Here is an 18,858-nt window from a genome sequence, read left to right as displayed (position 1 = left end):
CCAGCTGTAAATTGAAAAACACTAAACATTGCTTACTCTCAAGTTTTCACACTGGCCAGATATATTTTATTTTTGTTTATTATTATTATTGTCTTTTTGGAAAAAGAAGCGAGCAGCAAGGATATGTCTTGTTTAACAAGGGAAGTCCTCTGCTTTTTTATTTATATTTGAAGAGCAAAGCAGGATGCGGCATGTTTAGGAAAGGTCTTCAAGGAAACCCTGCAATGAACCCAGGAGCATTGAGCTATTGAATGGGAACATTAATTACAGGAGGTCTGGAACAAGCATCGGCACTCGACATATACATTACATCAAGCTTCTGGGCACACGCACTTCACATTCAGTATTGCTCCAGGTAACATCTTTAGTCCAGGAAGAACAACTAAACACACTCCTAGGATTTTTATGCTGCTCTTTCATTTAAGAGGCCTTGCACTCTTCCAGACTTTTGTCCCATCCTTGTTTTGAGTCCTCATCTCTTTTAAGATGGAGCTGAAAATTCATCTCATTCCCACAGGGGAGATTATCCTTCCTCCTGGTAAAAACGGTGAATGTTTCTGCAGCAAGGTATGTGGATTTTCTTTAGTCAGGGTCTTATTCTTTTTAAGGAATAAATCTACTCCATTTTTAGTGTTTTCAAATTTAAGGTTACAACACAAGATATTGTGGACCATGGTGAAATGTAATGATTTTAATGATTTTAATTTTCATTAACATGTAAACTTTATCCAGTAATTGATTAATAGTTACGAGAATATTGTGTGTAATTAAAAATGGATACATGGATAACAAGCATTAGTAACCCTTCAAGACATAAGAGAATAAGGGGGACAACTATCACTTGTATGGTCCCATTGTGGTTTGAAATGACTCTCGAAATGATGCTGTGCGGAACATTATAATGCACTGTTTTGAAAAGGCAGACCATTACAAACAGCATTTGCCTATTTTATTAGTGATATTTTCCAGTTCTGGGAAATGGATATATTAAACTATAGCTATGTAAAAGGTGCAGCCATCTGAGCTATCCATCCATTTCTAAACTTGCTGAATTCATTTCAGGGTTAAGAGGGGCTAGCACCTATTCTAATAACTTTGGGCACAATGCTGAGTGATTGTATGGTACACACACACACACAAACCAACTTATGTCACCCTCTTAATGTTTAGTGCAATCTTTATTTTACATTGTAGTCGGAATGATCACAAAGTATTTTAAAAATAATTCACCTCATTCTAGTGCATGATGATTCAAACAATCTTCTAAATGTACATAACAGATGAAACAGACAGTGCAGTAAACTCAATGGGACAGTGCATTACAAATGAAAAAGGAGGAACTAATTTAAAAGACAACATGGTGAAGAAGGATTTCAGTATAATGTGCAAATGGCAATTTATACCTGGCTTCAGTATGCTCATTCAATTCATTCAGATAGGTAGAGGAAGGCTGATGTCGGAAAGTTAATTACCTGAAACAATCTGATGTCACTGTAATGGTTTGTTGAAAAGGATGGAAAATGTTCTCAAGAATAAGAATAAAGCTTGAGACCAAATAAAACCTCAAAATCATAGTTCATAATGATAATAAACAGAGAACCTTTTGGCAGAAGCAGTAAAACTTGATGAGAAGGTGGTAGATTTGATGAAATCAGACAAGATTGTGTGAAGGTTAATTAAATGCTTTCAAATCTGGAATGAAAATGGGGAGCCTCTTAAACGCTGATGCTTAGAGAGACAAGCCAAAAAGGCATCTGACAATGAAAGTTTACTAAAACATTGTGAAAGTCGTTAAGTCCTTCTAAGTGTATGCTAAGCTTACAGTGAGGAGATTAGAACATGATAAGACTTGAGTTACTGTACCTTCTCAGGTTGCTGGTATCTCAAAACAGTTCACATACTATTGGAATGATGTCTTCAGCTCTGAAAAGAATATAGCCACAATTATGGACAAAACACTGTGTGTGTTTGTATAAACAGGAATGGGCAAACTTAGGTTTACAGTTGTTTGCATGGAAAAAGACATGCAGATTGTGATTATTACAATAGCTTTATTATGTTTTTAACTGAAAAGAATGTCACGATGGCACAGTTCACTTAGGTACAATCGTTTAAATGTTCGGCTTCCATTCTCACACCCATAGATCTACTTTTGTCCACCCTTGTGTATGTACATTCCTATGAATGGCCAGGTAGTGCAGTTATCAGAGTGCTGTCATCCCACACCTTGGAGACTGTATTCAGTATCCCTTACCTAATCTGAGTTTGAACTTCTGTGTCTTCAGGAAGGATAATTCCAGTACTACAGTGTGTCCCCCCAACATGCCAAAGATATACTGGATAGGTTGCATGATAAATGATGATGAATAAGAATAGTGCATGTATGTGTGTGTGGTTGTGTGAGAGTGCACTCTGAGAAGGATTGCAATCCCATCCAGGAACAATTCCTGCCTTGTAGTATCTGTTGTGGCAGGAGGCATGGGATCAGACCCAGCCGTGACGCCTGGAAGGACCGGGAGGCAGGCTATATGTCCCCCGGGCCACGAGGGGGAAACCGCCCTGGATAGTGTGGGGACCACGGGGACAGAGAGTGGAGGCTCAAACCAATTTGAGCCTGTGGCCACCGCCAGGGGGTGCCCCGAGCCTCGTAGAGCCTGGGATATCTGCACACTTGAGAGGGTTGATGGAGGACCTTCCAGGGATGCCCGGAGTGCTTCCGGGTGCTCATGCGGCACTTCAGCCACACCAGGAAGTGCCGCCAGAAGGACATCAATGAGCACCTGGAGCACATCCGGGTGATTATAAAAGGGGCTGCCTTCCTACAGTCGGAGAGCCAGAGTCAGGTGCAGGAGGAGGACAAAGCTCCAGAAAAAGAGAAGAATGGCGGCCCCACAGACATTTAAAGGCCCGTGTGAGGGTGCCATTGTGAGATGCAGCCTGAACACCATCAAACAGACACCGACAGTTCTATAAAACACACGGTTTATTTGCAATTTTAAACTCCATCAACCCTCCCAGGTGTGGCGGAAGTGCAGATATCCTGGGCTCTATGAGGCTCGGGGCCCCAATGGGTTTGAGCCTCCACACTCCATCCCCGTGGTCCCCACACTATCCAGGGCAGTTGCTCCCTCGTAGCCCAGGGGACGTATAGCCTGCCTCCTGCTCCTTCCAGGCATCCCGGCTGGATCTGACCCCCAGCCTCCTGCCACACTGTCCAGTAATTTTTCGTACCATTTCATTCCTTTACAGGATTATGGGAAATGGAATGCCTGAATCCTTTCAGCATTTGGTGTAAAGGATGAGCTCACAGGATGTGGTCAGAAAACACACTAATGCACACACCCATATTCATCAAACAAGGCAATCTAATCTGTATATTGGGGGGAAAGCTAGAATACATGGCTAGAATATGGAAAAAATGTTGGGATTTGAACCCAGGACTGTGGAGGAATGAGAGAGTAGCACTACTGAATGCACAATTCTGATGCCCACTGCAATCACTCATTCATGAACTTCAGTTTGATAAGCTCCTAAGGTTTCTAGTGGCAGTAATGAGAGTAAATTCCTCTCACAAGAGGCTGTGGAACTGCATGAAAAGAATCAAGTGCGATAAGAAAAGAAGAAGTCAAAGAAAGAATATACAGTAAGAGACTGTGAAAATGTTTTTACTGTTCTTTCAGGATCTTTAGGGCATCCAATACAAAGCTTTCTTAACACAAAATGATGCTTTTAAGAGAAAGATTGTGAGCCTTCCTTGCCATGAAAGATACTTGGAAAATACGTTTAGATGCTTGAAGGAAACTGAGCCTTGGATATTATTTGATGGGTAGCACAGTTGTTCTTCAAAACTCTAGGAGAGTGACTTTGAATCTCACTCCATGCACTGTCCATATGGAATTTGCATTTTTCCTGTGTCTGTGTGCATTTTTCTTCGGGTGTTCTGGTGTTCCTTCAACATCACAAAGACAAGTAGCTCTGGCTACTTGGCACCTAAGATCTGCCCAGTGTGGACACTTGCATGAATATGCCCCATGAAACACTGCCCCACTGTCCAGGGATGCAAGCCTGAAATGGATGAAGAGGACTGATAATGTATGGATGAATATCCTTTGGCATTATCAGTAGCATTAAGAGTAAAAAGGCAAAGACTTGCAAAAATAATAAAATACTACACTGTTCCAAAGTAAAATGCTAAGTGCAGTATCTACTAATTATTTATAGCAAGACAATGTTTGCTTTTATAATATTTGGCAGTATTTTTATTACAGTAAGTACAAAGAAGTCACATATTTTTCCATTTCACAAAACAAAAAAATCTACCTCAGTAGAATTTTAAATGCAAAGTTAATAGCTAAATGTTTGCATAATAACATAATGTATTTTTTTAAATATACAGCTGGGGCATAATCATACTGCCCAAAAATAGCTATGCTTGGGTGTGGCAGCTTCTTTACAGCAGAGCAGCACTGCGGCAACATTGACGTGGTCAGGAAGTTGTTCATTGCTAGCCGGCATTTGCTGCTGGAGTCACTGCCAGCTCTGCTTTATGCACTTGTGGTGTATGTGTGGGGGAGGTAATAGATGCTCCTGTTTTAAACACAAATGCTACCCCCTTGTCACATTGACCCTCATCACAGGGATTCCACCTCTGACATCATTCACAGCCAGTTATGAGCCTGCCATGCTGGCACATACCAACATTAGAGTTCTCTTTAAGTTTTACTTGTTACACACTAATGGACAGAGAAAGTTTGTGCTGTTTAATTCTAGTCGAATCTGGTTTGTTCAATTACTGACTTGAGTTTTAGATCAAAGTCATACAAAAAGAACAATCAAATAACTTTTATTTTATGTAGGACTTCTTTTGGAGAACACTATCACAGGACTCTGCACTAACACAACTCTGTTTTTCAAGTTCTCATTTTTTATTCTTTTTGATAACAGGCAGATTAAGTGCCTTGCTAAGGAATCCATTTATGTCAAGCTCAAACAAAAAAAAAACATTAACTTTAAGTACCAGATTTTTTTATAGTGAACACCTTCACATAATGCTTTGCAATGCAGAGTTTTTAAAAACATGAGGATTTTAATATGTTGTGAATAGCCTAAGCAATCAAGCTGTATGACTGTACTCCTTTATCCAGAGACAAAGTCTTCAGCACTCACTATATACTACACATTTTCTGGGCATTTCTCATTATAATCTTGTGTTTCTATACTTTACATTCTTACTTTTTATTTTACTAGTACTCTCAGAAGTCAAAGTCAATAAGAATTCCAATGTACTGTATATACTGTATAAGGAAGCATGATGATTAGTGCTGCTGCATCACACACATCTCTAGAACACAGGGGTTTATATCACTGTCTGGTCACATTACAGCATCAGATTACATTTTAATGAATTATTGAAACTGATCTTAAATACAAATTCATTTTTTTGGAAATGTCATAACTATTCATTCTGGCCTGGGCACTTCATATATTTGCACATTCTTTGTCTTTGTGCCTTTTTTGCCCCCCCTTGGTTATCTCCAGTTCTAAAAGACTTGCAGGCTTGGTTCATTGGTGGTTCTAAATTTGCCCAGTGATGTACTGGCACTCTATCCAGAGCTGGTTCCTGTTTTGTACCCAATGTTTGCTCACATCAGTTCTAAAGCTGGATTAAAAGGATGCACTAAATAAAAAGATGGTTACATATAGCAATAAAAAAAAACTGTAATTGAATCTATACTGGAATTTGTCTTATGGTTTGAACATTAATCCATTTCTGAGCATCCATGTCATTCAGTGAATCAGTAGGAATTCATATATAACATTTAACATACATAAAGCCAATTGAGGGCACTTTGAATGACCATAAGAAGATGACATACTGCACTACACCACCCTCTTCATAAAGCTTCAGTCTTTAGATTTCATATTTAGTAAATGTTTTACTAAAATGCATACTTCTTGACCACAAGCTCATTTAAAATCATAACATTGATCAAATATAACAATGAAAATTATAATCAAAAGGTACTGCATATCCTTAGCGTCTTTTTTACAGACCTTAATGCTTGCACCATCAGGATGGCACAAAGCTGGAGGGAGTCTCTTGAAAAACCTCCAGGAAAAAGAGAGCCACTGTGGCAGTCCCAATGCACTGAATAATGCCACACACAACTTCCACACCTTCTTACCAGCCAGACTATCCTTCAAACAATATTCACTGTCCAGATCTGATTTTATTGTATTCATTTCAATGCATTTCCTGAAATTTAATGTTCGTGTTGGCCTGTGCATTTGACACTGGCTGGAGGTTCTCCTTTCAAGTCCCCTTCCCTATTTGCATGGGTTTCTTCCAGCATGCCATATAGTTTATTTGTATGTGGGAGTCCAGTCAGATTAAGTGGCTTGATTATGACCACCCTAAGCCAGCGTCATACAAAAAAATCTTCATTTTAAATAACACATTTCGATTTTAAGTATCATCAAAAGGCACTTTACTAATACAGAGTTGTAGTACATATACAGTGGATTCAGAAAGTATTCAGACCCCTTCACTTTCTGCACAGTTTATTGTGTTGTACATTTCATTGGAAATGGATAAATTTGTCATTATTTCCCATCACTCTACACTTAAAACCCCATACTGACAATGTGAAAACATGTCATTAAAAATGAAAAACTGAAATCTCATTCATAAGTATTCAGACCTTTAATTCAGTACTTTGTAGAAGCCCCTCTGGTAGTAACTACAGCTTTGAGTTTTCTTGGGTAAGTCTGTAAATCTTTGTAATCCTGGATTTGGGCAGTTTATACCATTCTTCCTGACAGATTCTCTCAAGATCCGTTAGATTGAATAGGAAGTGTCTATAAATTGACATATTCAGGTCTCTCCACATAGGGTTCTATTGAGTTTTTAAGTTTGGGCTTTGGCTGGACCACTCAAGGACAGTCAGAGACTTCTCCCAAAGCCATTCCAGCTTATCTTGGCTATATGCTTTGGGTTATTATCATGCTGAAAGGTCATCTGTTGCCCCAGTCTGAGGATGAGTGCACACTGGGGTACATTTTCTTTAAGAACATCTCTGTATTTGGCTATGTTCATCCTCTTCTCAATTCTGACTAGTCTCCCTGACCCTATAGCTGAGATGCACCCCCACAGCATAATTCTGCCATCATTATTCTTCAATAAAGGGATGGTATAAAGCAGGTTATGAGCAGTGCCTGGTCTTCAACAGGCATAATGCTTGGAGTTTTACACAGTTTTTGTCTAATCAGACCAGAGAATCATTTTTTCTCATGCACTCAGAGTTCTTTAAATGCCATTTGGTAAACTCCAAACAGACTGGAATATACACTTGATCGATGGAGTGTTGCTGAGATGGTTTTCCTTCTGACAAGTTCTCCAATTTCATTAGAGGACTCTTGTAGTGCTGTTAGAGTGATCATTGATTTCTTCTTCACCTCCCTGACCAAGGCCAGGGTTGTCAGGTCCTTAAAAAATTGTTGTCCAAGGACAGCTTAAAAATAATGAATTTGCCCATATAAATAGCCCAATACCTGAGATAGACAAAATGACACATTGGAAAGCAGGGAGCGGTGTCAGAGCAAGAAGTTTATGTACATACTATCGAAGCCTGAGTTTTGCTGGTGTCCCCTCAGAGAAATTTCAGACTGATAGAAATGGTATATAACATCACCCAATGAGGGTGACCAGGAATTTTACAACAGTAAAGAACATATACAATTTCAAATAGCAGTGGAAGGGGTACCAGACACATGAAAAATGTGGTAAAAATCTGGTGGAGGAGAGTTGAAAAATAGCCCAAAAAAGGAATTGTTTTTTCAAAAAAGTAGCCCAAAATGCAACCAGTGAAAGGCCATTTTTTCTTGCAGACCAAGATCAAAAATATCCCAGTTTGGCAACAAAACCACACTCCTGACAACCCTGACCAAGGACCTTCTTGTCAGTTATTCAGTTAGGCCAAAAGAGTCCTGGTGGTTCCAAACTGCTTTCAATTCACAATTATTGAGGCCGCTGTGCTACAGGGAATACTCAAAGCTTTAGAAATGGTTTTATACCCTTGCCCCTTCCTTTGCCCTGATCTATACCTCACCAGAATTTGATCAAGGAAGTCTACAGAGTGTTCCTTGGACTTCTGGTCTGGTTTTTCTCCTGACATGCAGTGTGAATTGTGGGACATTATAGGTGTGTGCCTTTGTAAACAATGTCCAATCAGTTCAGTTTGCTACAGCTGGACTCCCATCAAGTTTTAGACACATTTCAAGGATAATTAAAGCAAACAGCATGGACCTGACCACAAATTAGAGTTCCACGGCAAAGACTCTGATATACTTTTACAAAGGAGAGATTTTAGTTTTTGATTTTTAATAAATTTGCAAACCCTTCTGAAAACATGTTTTCTGTTTATCATTATGGGTTATTGAATGTAGATTGATGGCAAATGGCAAATGTATCTAATGTGTGTTGAAAGTGAAGGAGTCTGAATACTTTCTGATTTGATATATACTGTATAGTGGACATCAGGGAGCGCTACATCTCCCCAAACACTCAACACAAGCCAACTCGGACACAAGTGTAAAACCACAAGAGTTTTTATTTATGGCAAACTCTTCTCCTTAAGTGTTTCTCACCACCAATAACACAGGTATAGCACTCAATATACAGCACTCAGTAATGCCTGGTCTTTTTTTGTCTTTCTTTTCTCTCTCTCACCGCCTCCCCTACTCCTCCACGCAAGTATTATTGTCCTCCTCCTGACTCTGGCTCCTGGAACTGAGGCAGGCAGTTCCTTTTATCTACCACCTAGAAGCACTTCTGGATGACGTGGAAGCCCCATGAAGTAGGGCTTCCCAGTCTCTGCAGCACATCCTGGTGGTACCCACAGTACCCAACAGGGCTGAGTTGAAGAATGCCCTGTGGGAATCTGAGGCAATGCTGCAGCCCAGTGGGGCTGGCATCTAGCAAACTGGGGAAGATAATGCTGTCTGCATGCTCTTTCCCCCAAGTCCTTTCATGTTTTATATATATATATATATATATATATATATATATATATATTTTTTTTTTTTTTGCACTGAGGATACTTGACAAGATTAAATGCCTTGGTCAAGGTCAAACTGTGGAATGGAGGTGGGGATTAACAGGCAGCCTCATGGATTAAAGTCCAATGCCTTGGTCACTAAGCCACATATAAATCTTTCAGAACAAACACACAATAACTTGCATTCCTAGGTGACAACGCACTAGGTGACACTTAATTTTCATCATTAAATGATTTTTGTCTTTTTAAATGTGTTGTCCTATTGACTTTTCTATGATTAAGTGGTATTTCTCTATATAGTCTAACTATATTGGCATTTTTCTCACTTTTTTTAACAACTTTTAGGATAATGGAATTATATTTATCTTGATGTCAGAGAGTAAGGTCTTGTTGTATGTTGGTTGGACATGCAAGGAATAATTCCACTGTACTCTAACCACTTGACAATACTACTACTACTACTTCTCCTCCTCCTACTACTACTATTACTACTAGTACTACTCCTAAAATCCAGTATATGAAGTGAACCAGATTCTTTTTTCCTAAACAACTAAATTGCCATATATAAACTCTTAAAGTATTAATTTAACACTGATGATACATGTACGTATATATATATATATATATATATATATATATATATATATATATATATATATATATATATATATATTCACGGCATTCGTAGTCTGTGTCACAATCTGATTGTATGGGTGGTTACCTACCAGGTAACGCTTGTGGTTGGCCAGCAATCTGCTAACATCCGCCACGGTGCCCTCAGTTTTGTGAGGAGCAGATCATAGAATGGTTGAAATAGTTTACTGTCAAATAAATGCAAAGAGTACGCGACACATGTTTCGCCCTCATTCTGGGCTCATCAGGCGTACACACTCCACTGCACTCCCTCTCGGGAATCGGACCTCGGACGTCAGCGCCAGAGGCAATGCCCCTAACGTTGCACCACGGCGTGTGGTTCGTTTATTTGACAGCATGTAGATCGGGGTAATTACATTCACGGCATTCGTAGTCTGTGTCACAATCTGATTGTATGGGTGGAACTGCTCAAAAAAATTAAAGGAACAATTTGAAAATACATCAGATCTCAATGGGGAAAAAAATGTGTTAGGAACAAAAGGATGCCACATCATTTGATGGAAATGAAAATTATCAACCTACAGAGGGCTGAATTCAAAGACACCCCAAAAATCAAAGTGAAAAAATGATACAGCAGGCTAGCAACTCAAAATTGTACTCAGTAGTTTGTATGGCCCCATATGCTTGTATGCATGCCTGACAACGTCAAGGCATGCTCCTAATGAGATGGAAGTATGGCGTCCTGGAGGATCTCCTCCCAGATCTGGACCAGAGCATCACTGAGCTCCTGGACAGTCTGAGGTGCAACCTGGTGGTGTTGGATGGACTGAAACATAATGTCCCAGAGGTGTTCTATTGGATTGAAGTCAGGTGAGTGTGGGGACCAGTCAATGGTATCAATTCCTTCATCCTCCAGGAACTGCCTGCATACTCTTGTCACATGAGGCCGGGAATTGTCACGCACCAGGAGGAACCCAGGACCCACTGCACTAGCATAGGGTCTGACAATGGGTCCAAGGATTTCATCCTAATTCCTAATGGCAGTCAAGGTGCCATTGTCTAGCCTGTAGAGGTCTGTACGACCCTCCATGGATATGCCTCCCCAGACCATCACTGACCCACCACTAAACAGGTCATGCTGAACGATGTTACAGCAGCATAACGTTCTCCACGGCTTTTCCAGACCATTTCACGTCTCTCACATCTGCTCAGGGTGAAAATGCTCTCATCTGTGAAAAGCACAGGGTGCCAGTGGTGGACCTGCCAATTATGGTATTCTATGGCAAATGCCAATTGAGCTCCACGGTGCCAGGCAGTGAGCATAGGGCCCACTAGAGGATGTTGGGCCCTCAGGCCACCCTCATGAAGTCTGTTTCTGATTGTTTGGTCAGAGACATTCACACCAGTGGCCTGCTGGAGGTAATTTTGTAGGGCTGTGGCAGTGCTCATCCTGTTCCTCCTTACCCAAAGGAGCAGATACCAGTCCTGCTGATGGGTTAAGGACCTTCTATGGCCCTGTCCAGCTCTCCTAGAGTAACTGCCTGTCTCCTGGAATCTCCTCCATGCCCTTGAGACTGTGCTGGGAGACACTACAAACCTACAATGGCATGTATTGATGTGTCATCCTGGAGTAGTTGGACTACCTGTGCAACCTCTGTAGGGTCCAAGTATCATCTCATGTTACCAGTAGTGACATTCACCGTAGCCAAATGCACAACTAGTGAAAAAACAGTTAGAAAAGATGAGGAATGAAAAACGTCAGTGGCCTCCGACTGTTAAACCATTTCTGATTTAGGGGTCGTCTCATTGTTGCCCCTCTAGTGCACCTGTTGCTAATTTCATTAACACCAAAGCAGTTGAAACTGATTAAAAAAACCCTCTGCTACTTAACTGACCAGATCAATAGCCCATAAGTTTCATTGACTTGATGCTATACTCTGATTAAAAAGTGTTCCTTTAATTTTTTTGAGCAGTATATATTGTTACCTTAGTCAAACATTTTTTATTATGAGGTTGTTAGGTATTTCTTGGGAGATTTTCTGACATATAAATATTAAACAATTTAGGATAATAACACATTTCATGGGGAATAAAGATAATGACCAAAGAAGAAATAAAACAAAAAGAATCTGCTAGTGACTCACTGAGTAAACAATGAGCTCTACTGTGATTATAAAACATGGGTTTAAGGAAAACTCTAATCTATATGAGTCACTTGTGTTGTTTGTTCTTTTCCTGGCTGAAGCTATTGGTTCGTATAATTTATTCAGCTGTGTGTTAATACAGATAAAGTTTAAATCTTCTTCTATGTCTTTTACAGGCCACACTGCTATCTGAGGAATGAATCACATTCCTTTAACTTACACAGATGTTGACATTATGACTCACATACAGGTTATAGCTACTAAAGCTTTAAAGTATTAGAGTTGACAACAAAAATTAGGTAAATTTTCCATATACCAAAGGTGTACATGTTGCTTTAATTGGCAATTCCAAAATTAACCAATTCGAATTTTATTGTGGAGGTGTTCTTGAGTAGGCCCTGTCTCACCAGTGCTGCCAAGACAGACAATGGTGCCCTGGTGGCTTTAAGGAGGATTAGATAGCTATAATAATGTAATTTTACGTTATGTTAGCCCATATCCTATATCTGTTGCATACAGGAATGCATACACTAGATGCATACATAATTGTGTTTGTGTAGTTAGTCATACTACCTCGCATTGTTTCATCCTCAGATTTAGTCTATGCTAGATGGAGTATGCATATTCTTTATTTTCCAGAAAGGTCTAGAAATTGTTATGTGTTTAGATCAGTTAAACAAAACAGATACTTCTTTGTCAAAACCTTATAAAGAATAAAAGGAAATACTGTTAAAGTCATTCCAGATAGCCACCAGACAATAAAACAATTGCAGCATCCCACTTCACTTCTGACCACTTGAGTCAAAGTGCTTTTCGTTTTAAACAGAATTTTTCACATTTACACTAGAAATATAACCATCCATCCATCCATCCATTGTCTCCCGCTTATCCGAGGTCGGGTCGCGGGGGCAGCAGCTTGAGCAGAGATGCCCAGACTTCCCTCTCCCCGGCCACTTCTTCTAGCTCTTCCGGGAGAATCCCAAGGCGTTCCCAGGTCAGTCGAGAGACATAGTCCCTCCAGCGTGTCCTGGGTCTTCCCCGGGGCCTCCTCCCGGTTGGACGTGCCCGGAACACCTCACCAGGGAGGCGTCCAGGAGGCATCCTGATCAGATGCCCGAGCCACCTCATCAGAAATATAACCAGAAGAAGGAAATCTGACCTCTGTTAAGTCTGTTCATCTTGAGCTTTGTCTAATTTATTAGCATCATTTCTTACTTGTGTGTTGTAGACTTATACAGTATGTAACCACTTTGATTGTTTCTGCTAAAATTTCAATTTCCTCATTCAAAAACTACCATTTCATACTCCAGGGATCAGTATGTGTCAAAAATTATGCATACAATCAACATGTGTTTACATTGTATTCAAATTAATTGCCACTTGAAATCCTGGCAGGCAGCCTACTGCTGCTGGTGTCCTGAAGAAGAGATTGTGTGGGTTTAGACTAGGGTATGGCTATTTTGCTAATTTTGTCAAAATATAATGAAAAAGTATCAAAATATGTTCAAATTTGAAGAATAGACTTAACCTCTACTTCAAGATTCATTGGTCACTAAGACCTAAACAATTCTTAAACATTAGTTTCTTTGGATATTCAAGTCACTAAATCAATCTATTTTGCATATTGCAACAGAGCACCATCACAGTCATTAAAAACTGAAACAATAATCGAGATAAATAGCTTAAGATTGCCTAAAATAACATTGCATGAATGGGTGTTAAGACTGCTGCCATCGAGCTAATGTGGTGCAGCAAGCTAAGTGTCATAGTGTGGCTTATGCGTCCATGATTTAGCCTGAATAAAATATGATCTCGAGGGAGAATATTGTGTTTTTCCCAAAGAAAAAACGTGTTTGAGGGGAAATGGGTAAAAGCAGCAAATATTCCCTGTTTGAAGTACTGTAACCTAACTTTTCACATTACTGAGTTTCCCCCACATTACTTAATATAAAATAGATATTAACATTTTTTTTGTCAGATTCATGTTTGTGTATATATTTGGCAAACCAAGTTAGAGTTTAGAGAAGCCACAGATGCTTTTAAAAAGAAGTTCAGATTTTCATGAGATCAGAAATTCATTTCAACTTAACTTGAAATAATTGCATGTCTATTTTGAGATATCTAAAATACAATCTGAGATGTCTCAAATTTATTTTTAAATAGGCCAAGATCACTTCTTGCACATTACAAAATCTTTTAAATGTACTTTCAAATGTCTCACATTGATGCCTACCTTTATTTCTGATATCTCAGTCACAACCATTTTAATAGACTCTATTTTACATATGTACCTATTGATTCTATGTGGTATGAAAGCAGATATTTTGGGAAATATTTTAATAAAAAATATTTCAATTTTAAATTTTTATTTTAATTCTATTTTTAATTTAATTTTCATTTTTTATTTGCACTTCATGTTGTTACACTGTGGACCCTGAGCTTCGCAATTTCATCTATCTGTATACTTGTATATGGTTGAAATGACAATTAAGTTCACTTTGACTTTGAAAGTGGCTTTCAACTATAAATTGTTACTGTTTTAAATCTTTTTTTGTGTTTTGATGTAAAGTGTTGCATGATAGTGTGCTCTATAAATGGAGTAGCATAAAATAAGTAGTGAAACCTAAAGATTGTACTCTGGACAAGTCATATCAATTATATTTAATATACATGTATACACTTAGCACTTTCATTGAGCAGTGACAGAGGAGTGAAAAATGTTTGGTATTAAAAATGCATTATAAAATTGTTTAAGATTCCTTTTCATTACACATCCTCCACAGCAGCTCATTCTATCATGAATTTTTAAAAGTTGCCAGTCCCTATGTACTAACACTAACCTTAACCTTATACAAATGCTGGCACATTACAAAGCAACTATCATGCTCAATGCTGTTTACAAACTATGCTTATTAATAACTGTGATATTATACACTTTTATTTTCATTCAAGTATTTTAAACAGCTTGTTCTGAAGAGACAAAAGACATTTTTTGCTGGTTGTGTTACCAAACTGTTTTCAGCAGAGAGGCATCAATGCACTTTTTTTGTAGATGTTTAAATATTTTCTCCTTGAAGTCAATGGTTGCAATTCAAATTCAACAAAGTCAGCTTCATGTTGATGGGCTTGCAGCTTGCATTAATGTTTGCTCATGGTTATGTCCTTGGTCATGACTATCTAAATGTATGTAACTATTTTATTCTCCAAAATGTGTTAGGACTTTGCAATAATGTGGTTTTGGCTCTATTCAGACCTTAAATGGAGGCCTGATTATTGTGGTGCATCTGAGCTGAAATAGATCTTATTTTTTGTCGCTTGGATTTTGGTGATTAACTTTCCTAGCATCAGTCCTATTCAGGGAAGCCTTTTATTACATAATAAATGAAGTTAGCAAAAGAGGGACAATAGAAATTTGCATTAGTCAAGTATTACATTTGAATTCTTCAAGCCAGCATAGTTACCTCTTTGTGTTTTTAGGTTTTAGTTTATTTTAGCCATTGAGGTTTGGATGTTCACAATTTCATTTACAGTGCATGAAATTATTTTTTACATGAAAGCATCTCTAGGGTGCCTTCTTTCAGTCCTTCCCTTGCTTTGCAGTTGCCTGTTTCCTAGTTAGCAGGGTAGAGATGTTCTTTTCAGTCCTGCTATAATGCCATTGACCACACTTAAACAGAGGTCTTTCTTTATTGTCTGCAAGAAGTGATCCGCATTCCTTATTTTTAGTACCTTGTTTATAGATACTCCGAATCACATTGCTATAAGCATGAAACTCTCTTTAGATTAACCTAGCTGGACTACGTCTTCTCCCAATAGCTTTTGATTGCTTTCTAAGGTATAACCACCTACAGATGCTTCTAGTCTTTTCCACATCGGACAATGCCAGAACATATATTTTTGTGAATTTCCCATTGGGATTAATAAAGTATCTATCTATCTATCTATCTATCTATCTATCTATCTATCTATCTATCTATCTATCTATCTATCTATCTATCTATCTATCTATCTATCTATCAACTACAGACTGAAATCAGAAATTATCGTGTCAAATCAGCATTTTAAACAAAGCTTCATCAAGTGACTGCCAGATAATTGCGGTTTTCAGGCAAAGACACAAAACAGTAGAGGGTGAGAAGGACACCACATACTGTATGTGTGTGGTCAAGGGGATAGAAGTGGGTATGTCTGAAGTTAAGTCGTCCCAAAACATTAAAAGGGAAAATAGGAAGTTGTGCTATCTGTCAAACAAGGCCTGTTAATAATGTGCACAATGTTAGTCATGGTGTCCTTAGAAGGTACTACAGTATGTCAAAAACAAAAAGAGAGCCATCTAATATTTCAAAAGACTGATACTGGTTATGAGAAATGATTAGTCATTTCGGTCTAAGCAAATGGAAGAATCTTAAAAGTGACTCAATGTTTAAATCATAATGTATGTGACAGACTTAGGCAAATGTATGAATTCTTCTATATACTAAGCAAATACTCTGATAAACAGAATCACTGTGTTTATCACAGATGACACTAGATTAAAAAAGATCAAAGAAATACAGAACATAATAAAAGGTGCCAGCAGCTGCAATATAAAGTAGACTTCCTTGAGCCATTAGGTACTAAATGTTTACGACCATAATGTTTTACCACTGTGGATAACAGCTATGGCTTCCTAAAGGATACATATAGAAGAACTACACTGCCCAATACTCATGACAAATTCAAATGAGCTGCTGGCTCATCTTCACTACAGCTGATACTGTTTCAAGTAGGACATGACTGATATATAATTTTAAGATCAACAAGTAAATGTTTATGTACATGTAAAAGGGTTCACATGTGTTAGCCTAAATACATGCATTTCTCATAAAGATGATGGTCTTGTTACAGGGAATCCTTTTCTACTGGAGTGGTATGGTTGCCACTCAGCTCTGGAATGCTGGGTTAGACTCCTTGGCTGGGCATAATTCATGTGGTGTTTGCACATTTTCCCATGTCACTGTGATCTTTTTTTCTTGGTGCGCTAGTCTTCTTATCACATCCTAAAGATGTATGTGATAGGTTAATGAGTGACTTTAAACTGACCCCATATGTGTAAATATGTTCTACAATGAATAAGTTTCCAGTTCAGGGGTGGTTCCTATCCTGTACTTGATAGTGATCGGATAGTCTCTGGACACGCCACGACCTTGAACTGGATAAGCAGGTTTGATAAATTTCTGACTTTAAACTGGCCTTGTATGAAGGACTGTGGCTAAGTGTAAAAATGACTGCAGTGTTGATTCTTTGTGCTTGACCGTGCCAACACCAATGATTAATAAATCATTTATATAGCAATCTAATAATAAAGCAAACAAGTGTTGTCAAACTGTGGTATCAATCAAACCAGCTTAAGTGAAACATACTGTATGAAGTTGTGTCTCTCTTTAACCCTGGAGATGGTCTTGTCCTTATGGGTGTGTATAAGACTAGACAGCGGGTGTTTAACTCAAGTGTCAAAGCATAATTTATTGGTGCTGATCTCCTGTTTTTGACCCCTTCTCTGCAAAGAGGTCCTGGAACTGACCAGAAGGATGTTTTTCTTATTTGCTTCAACTAAATGTTTCCAGGAAGACTGGATAATAATGTAAGGATGAAAAAATAAGCAATGGAAAACTACAAACTCATTGTTTTCGAAGCAGAAAATATATTCCTAACATCAAGGACCAAAGAAAAATATGAAACTTTTCTAAAAAAAAAACTTAATAAAAACAATTCAGTAGTAAGCATAAGGTTAAGTTCCTTTATAGGAAACTAATTATTATTTGCATTTTAAAATAATAGTGACAATTATTTTATTTAATAAATTTTTATAAACATTTTGAGGGACCTTAATTTTTTTTGTTTTTTATTGCTTTTACTGGTTATTATTTATACAATACAAAATTAATCTATTGGATTATGCTTGTTTTTCCCAGCAGACTAGGATGAACATTGTGCATAAACACTGCATAACTAGTTAAAAGGAGTTTGTTTTGTATTTACTTCATATATAATATGATTTTGTTCTTCCATTGTCAAAACATTTTGAAACTAAAATTAACGTCTTTTATTATTCCAAAAATTAAAAAAAATAGGTTATTTTATTCTTTGTCAAAGACTAACATGATTCAGGCTTATTGATTCTGTAATTAGATGTTAAAACCAAAAGATTTCCCCTTATTAGAAAATATATGGCTTATAAAGTAGATTAAACTTTACTTCTTACCGTCTTTTTCCCACAATATAGCTATCCACTGCAATACTGGTCCATGATGAGCAGGCACTCTATTCATGTTCGATCTTGGCATTGTGCCTTGTGCTGTCAGGACAAACATCAGGTCCACTAAACTCTAAAATTGGAATAAGCCAGTTCAGTACAATAGATTGAATGATGTAATGCTTATCTGGAATAAAACAAAATGTTACTTATTCTTGCCAAGTTGCACAGTACCTATGCATTATTTGTCCGGTGTCTGTGCATTTGAAACTGTTGGTGATTTTATCTATTTTCATTCAGGGTGAAGTTCTGTCTCAAACCCATCTGCTAGAATAACATCTGGCTTTAAAACATTCTAGGGAGCACTGATTTACTTAAATCTATTTCCAGGTAATTGGAAGATCTCTTAAAAACCTACAATGATGAAACATTTTCCTCAGTTATGATTAGAATACATCTTACCACAGATTTTAAGCTTTCTTTGCACATATGTCTGGGGAAACCCATTTTAGAATAGCACTGTATAGGAAGAACTACAACTGAATTAAATTGACTATAAGTATATTGATGACTTTATTTTGAAAAAAAATATTTAAAATAAAGCTTGAATTTCCCAGTTTTTAGTTTACCACAAAGGTTTCCCTAGATTGATTCTGGAAACCCATACTTTTATATCCAACCATCCACCCATCCATCTGTTTTCAGAGTCTACTTGGTCCTTAGATACAAGGTAGTAACCAGTCCTGGTTGGAGTTTTCAGTCAGTCAAAAGCACCACTACACAAACACTACAACACCTTCATGAAACAGTTTAGTATCCTGAACATATC

General features: G+C 38.0%; 1 protein-coding gene across 1 annotated transcript in view; it reads left to right on the top strand.

The window, feature by feature from the left end:
• Positions 1–274: 274 nt before the first annotated feature.
• LOC114655599 (unconventional myosin-Ic) overlaps positions 275–18,858 on the top strand; it is a 177,704-nt gene continuing 159,120 nt past the window's right edge. The window contains exon 1 of the mRNA XM_028806707.2: positions 275–567. Within this exon, the coding sequence (XP_028662540.1) occupies positions 487–567 (81 nt within the window). The 5' untranslated portion in view covers positions 275–486. The remainder of the gene's footprint in view (positions 568–18,858) is intronic.

The sequence above is a fragment of the Erpetoichthys calabaricus genome, chromosome 8 (assembly GCF_900747795.2).
Source record: "Erpetoichthys calabaricus chromosome 8, fErpCal1.3, whole genome shotgun sequence".
NCBI lineage: Eukaryota > Metazoa > Chordata > Cladistia > Polypteriformes > Polypteridae > Erpetoichthys > Erpetoichthys calabaricus.
Note: the sequence above shows the minus strand (reverse complement) of the source record. Positions and strands in the feature narration are given on the sequence as shown.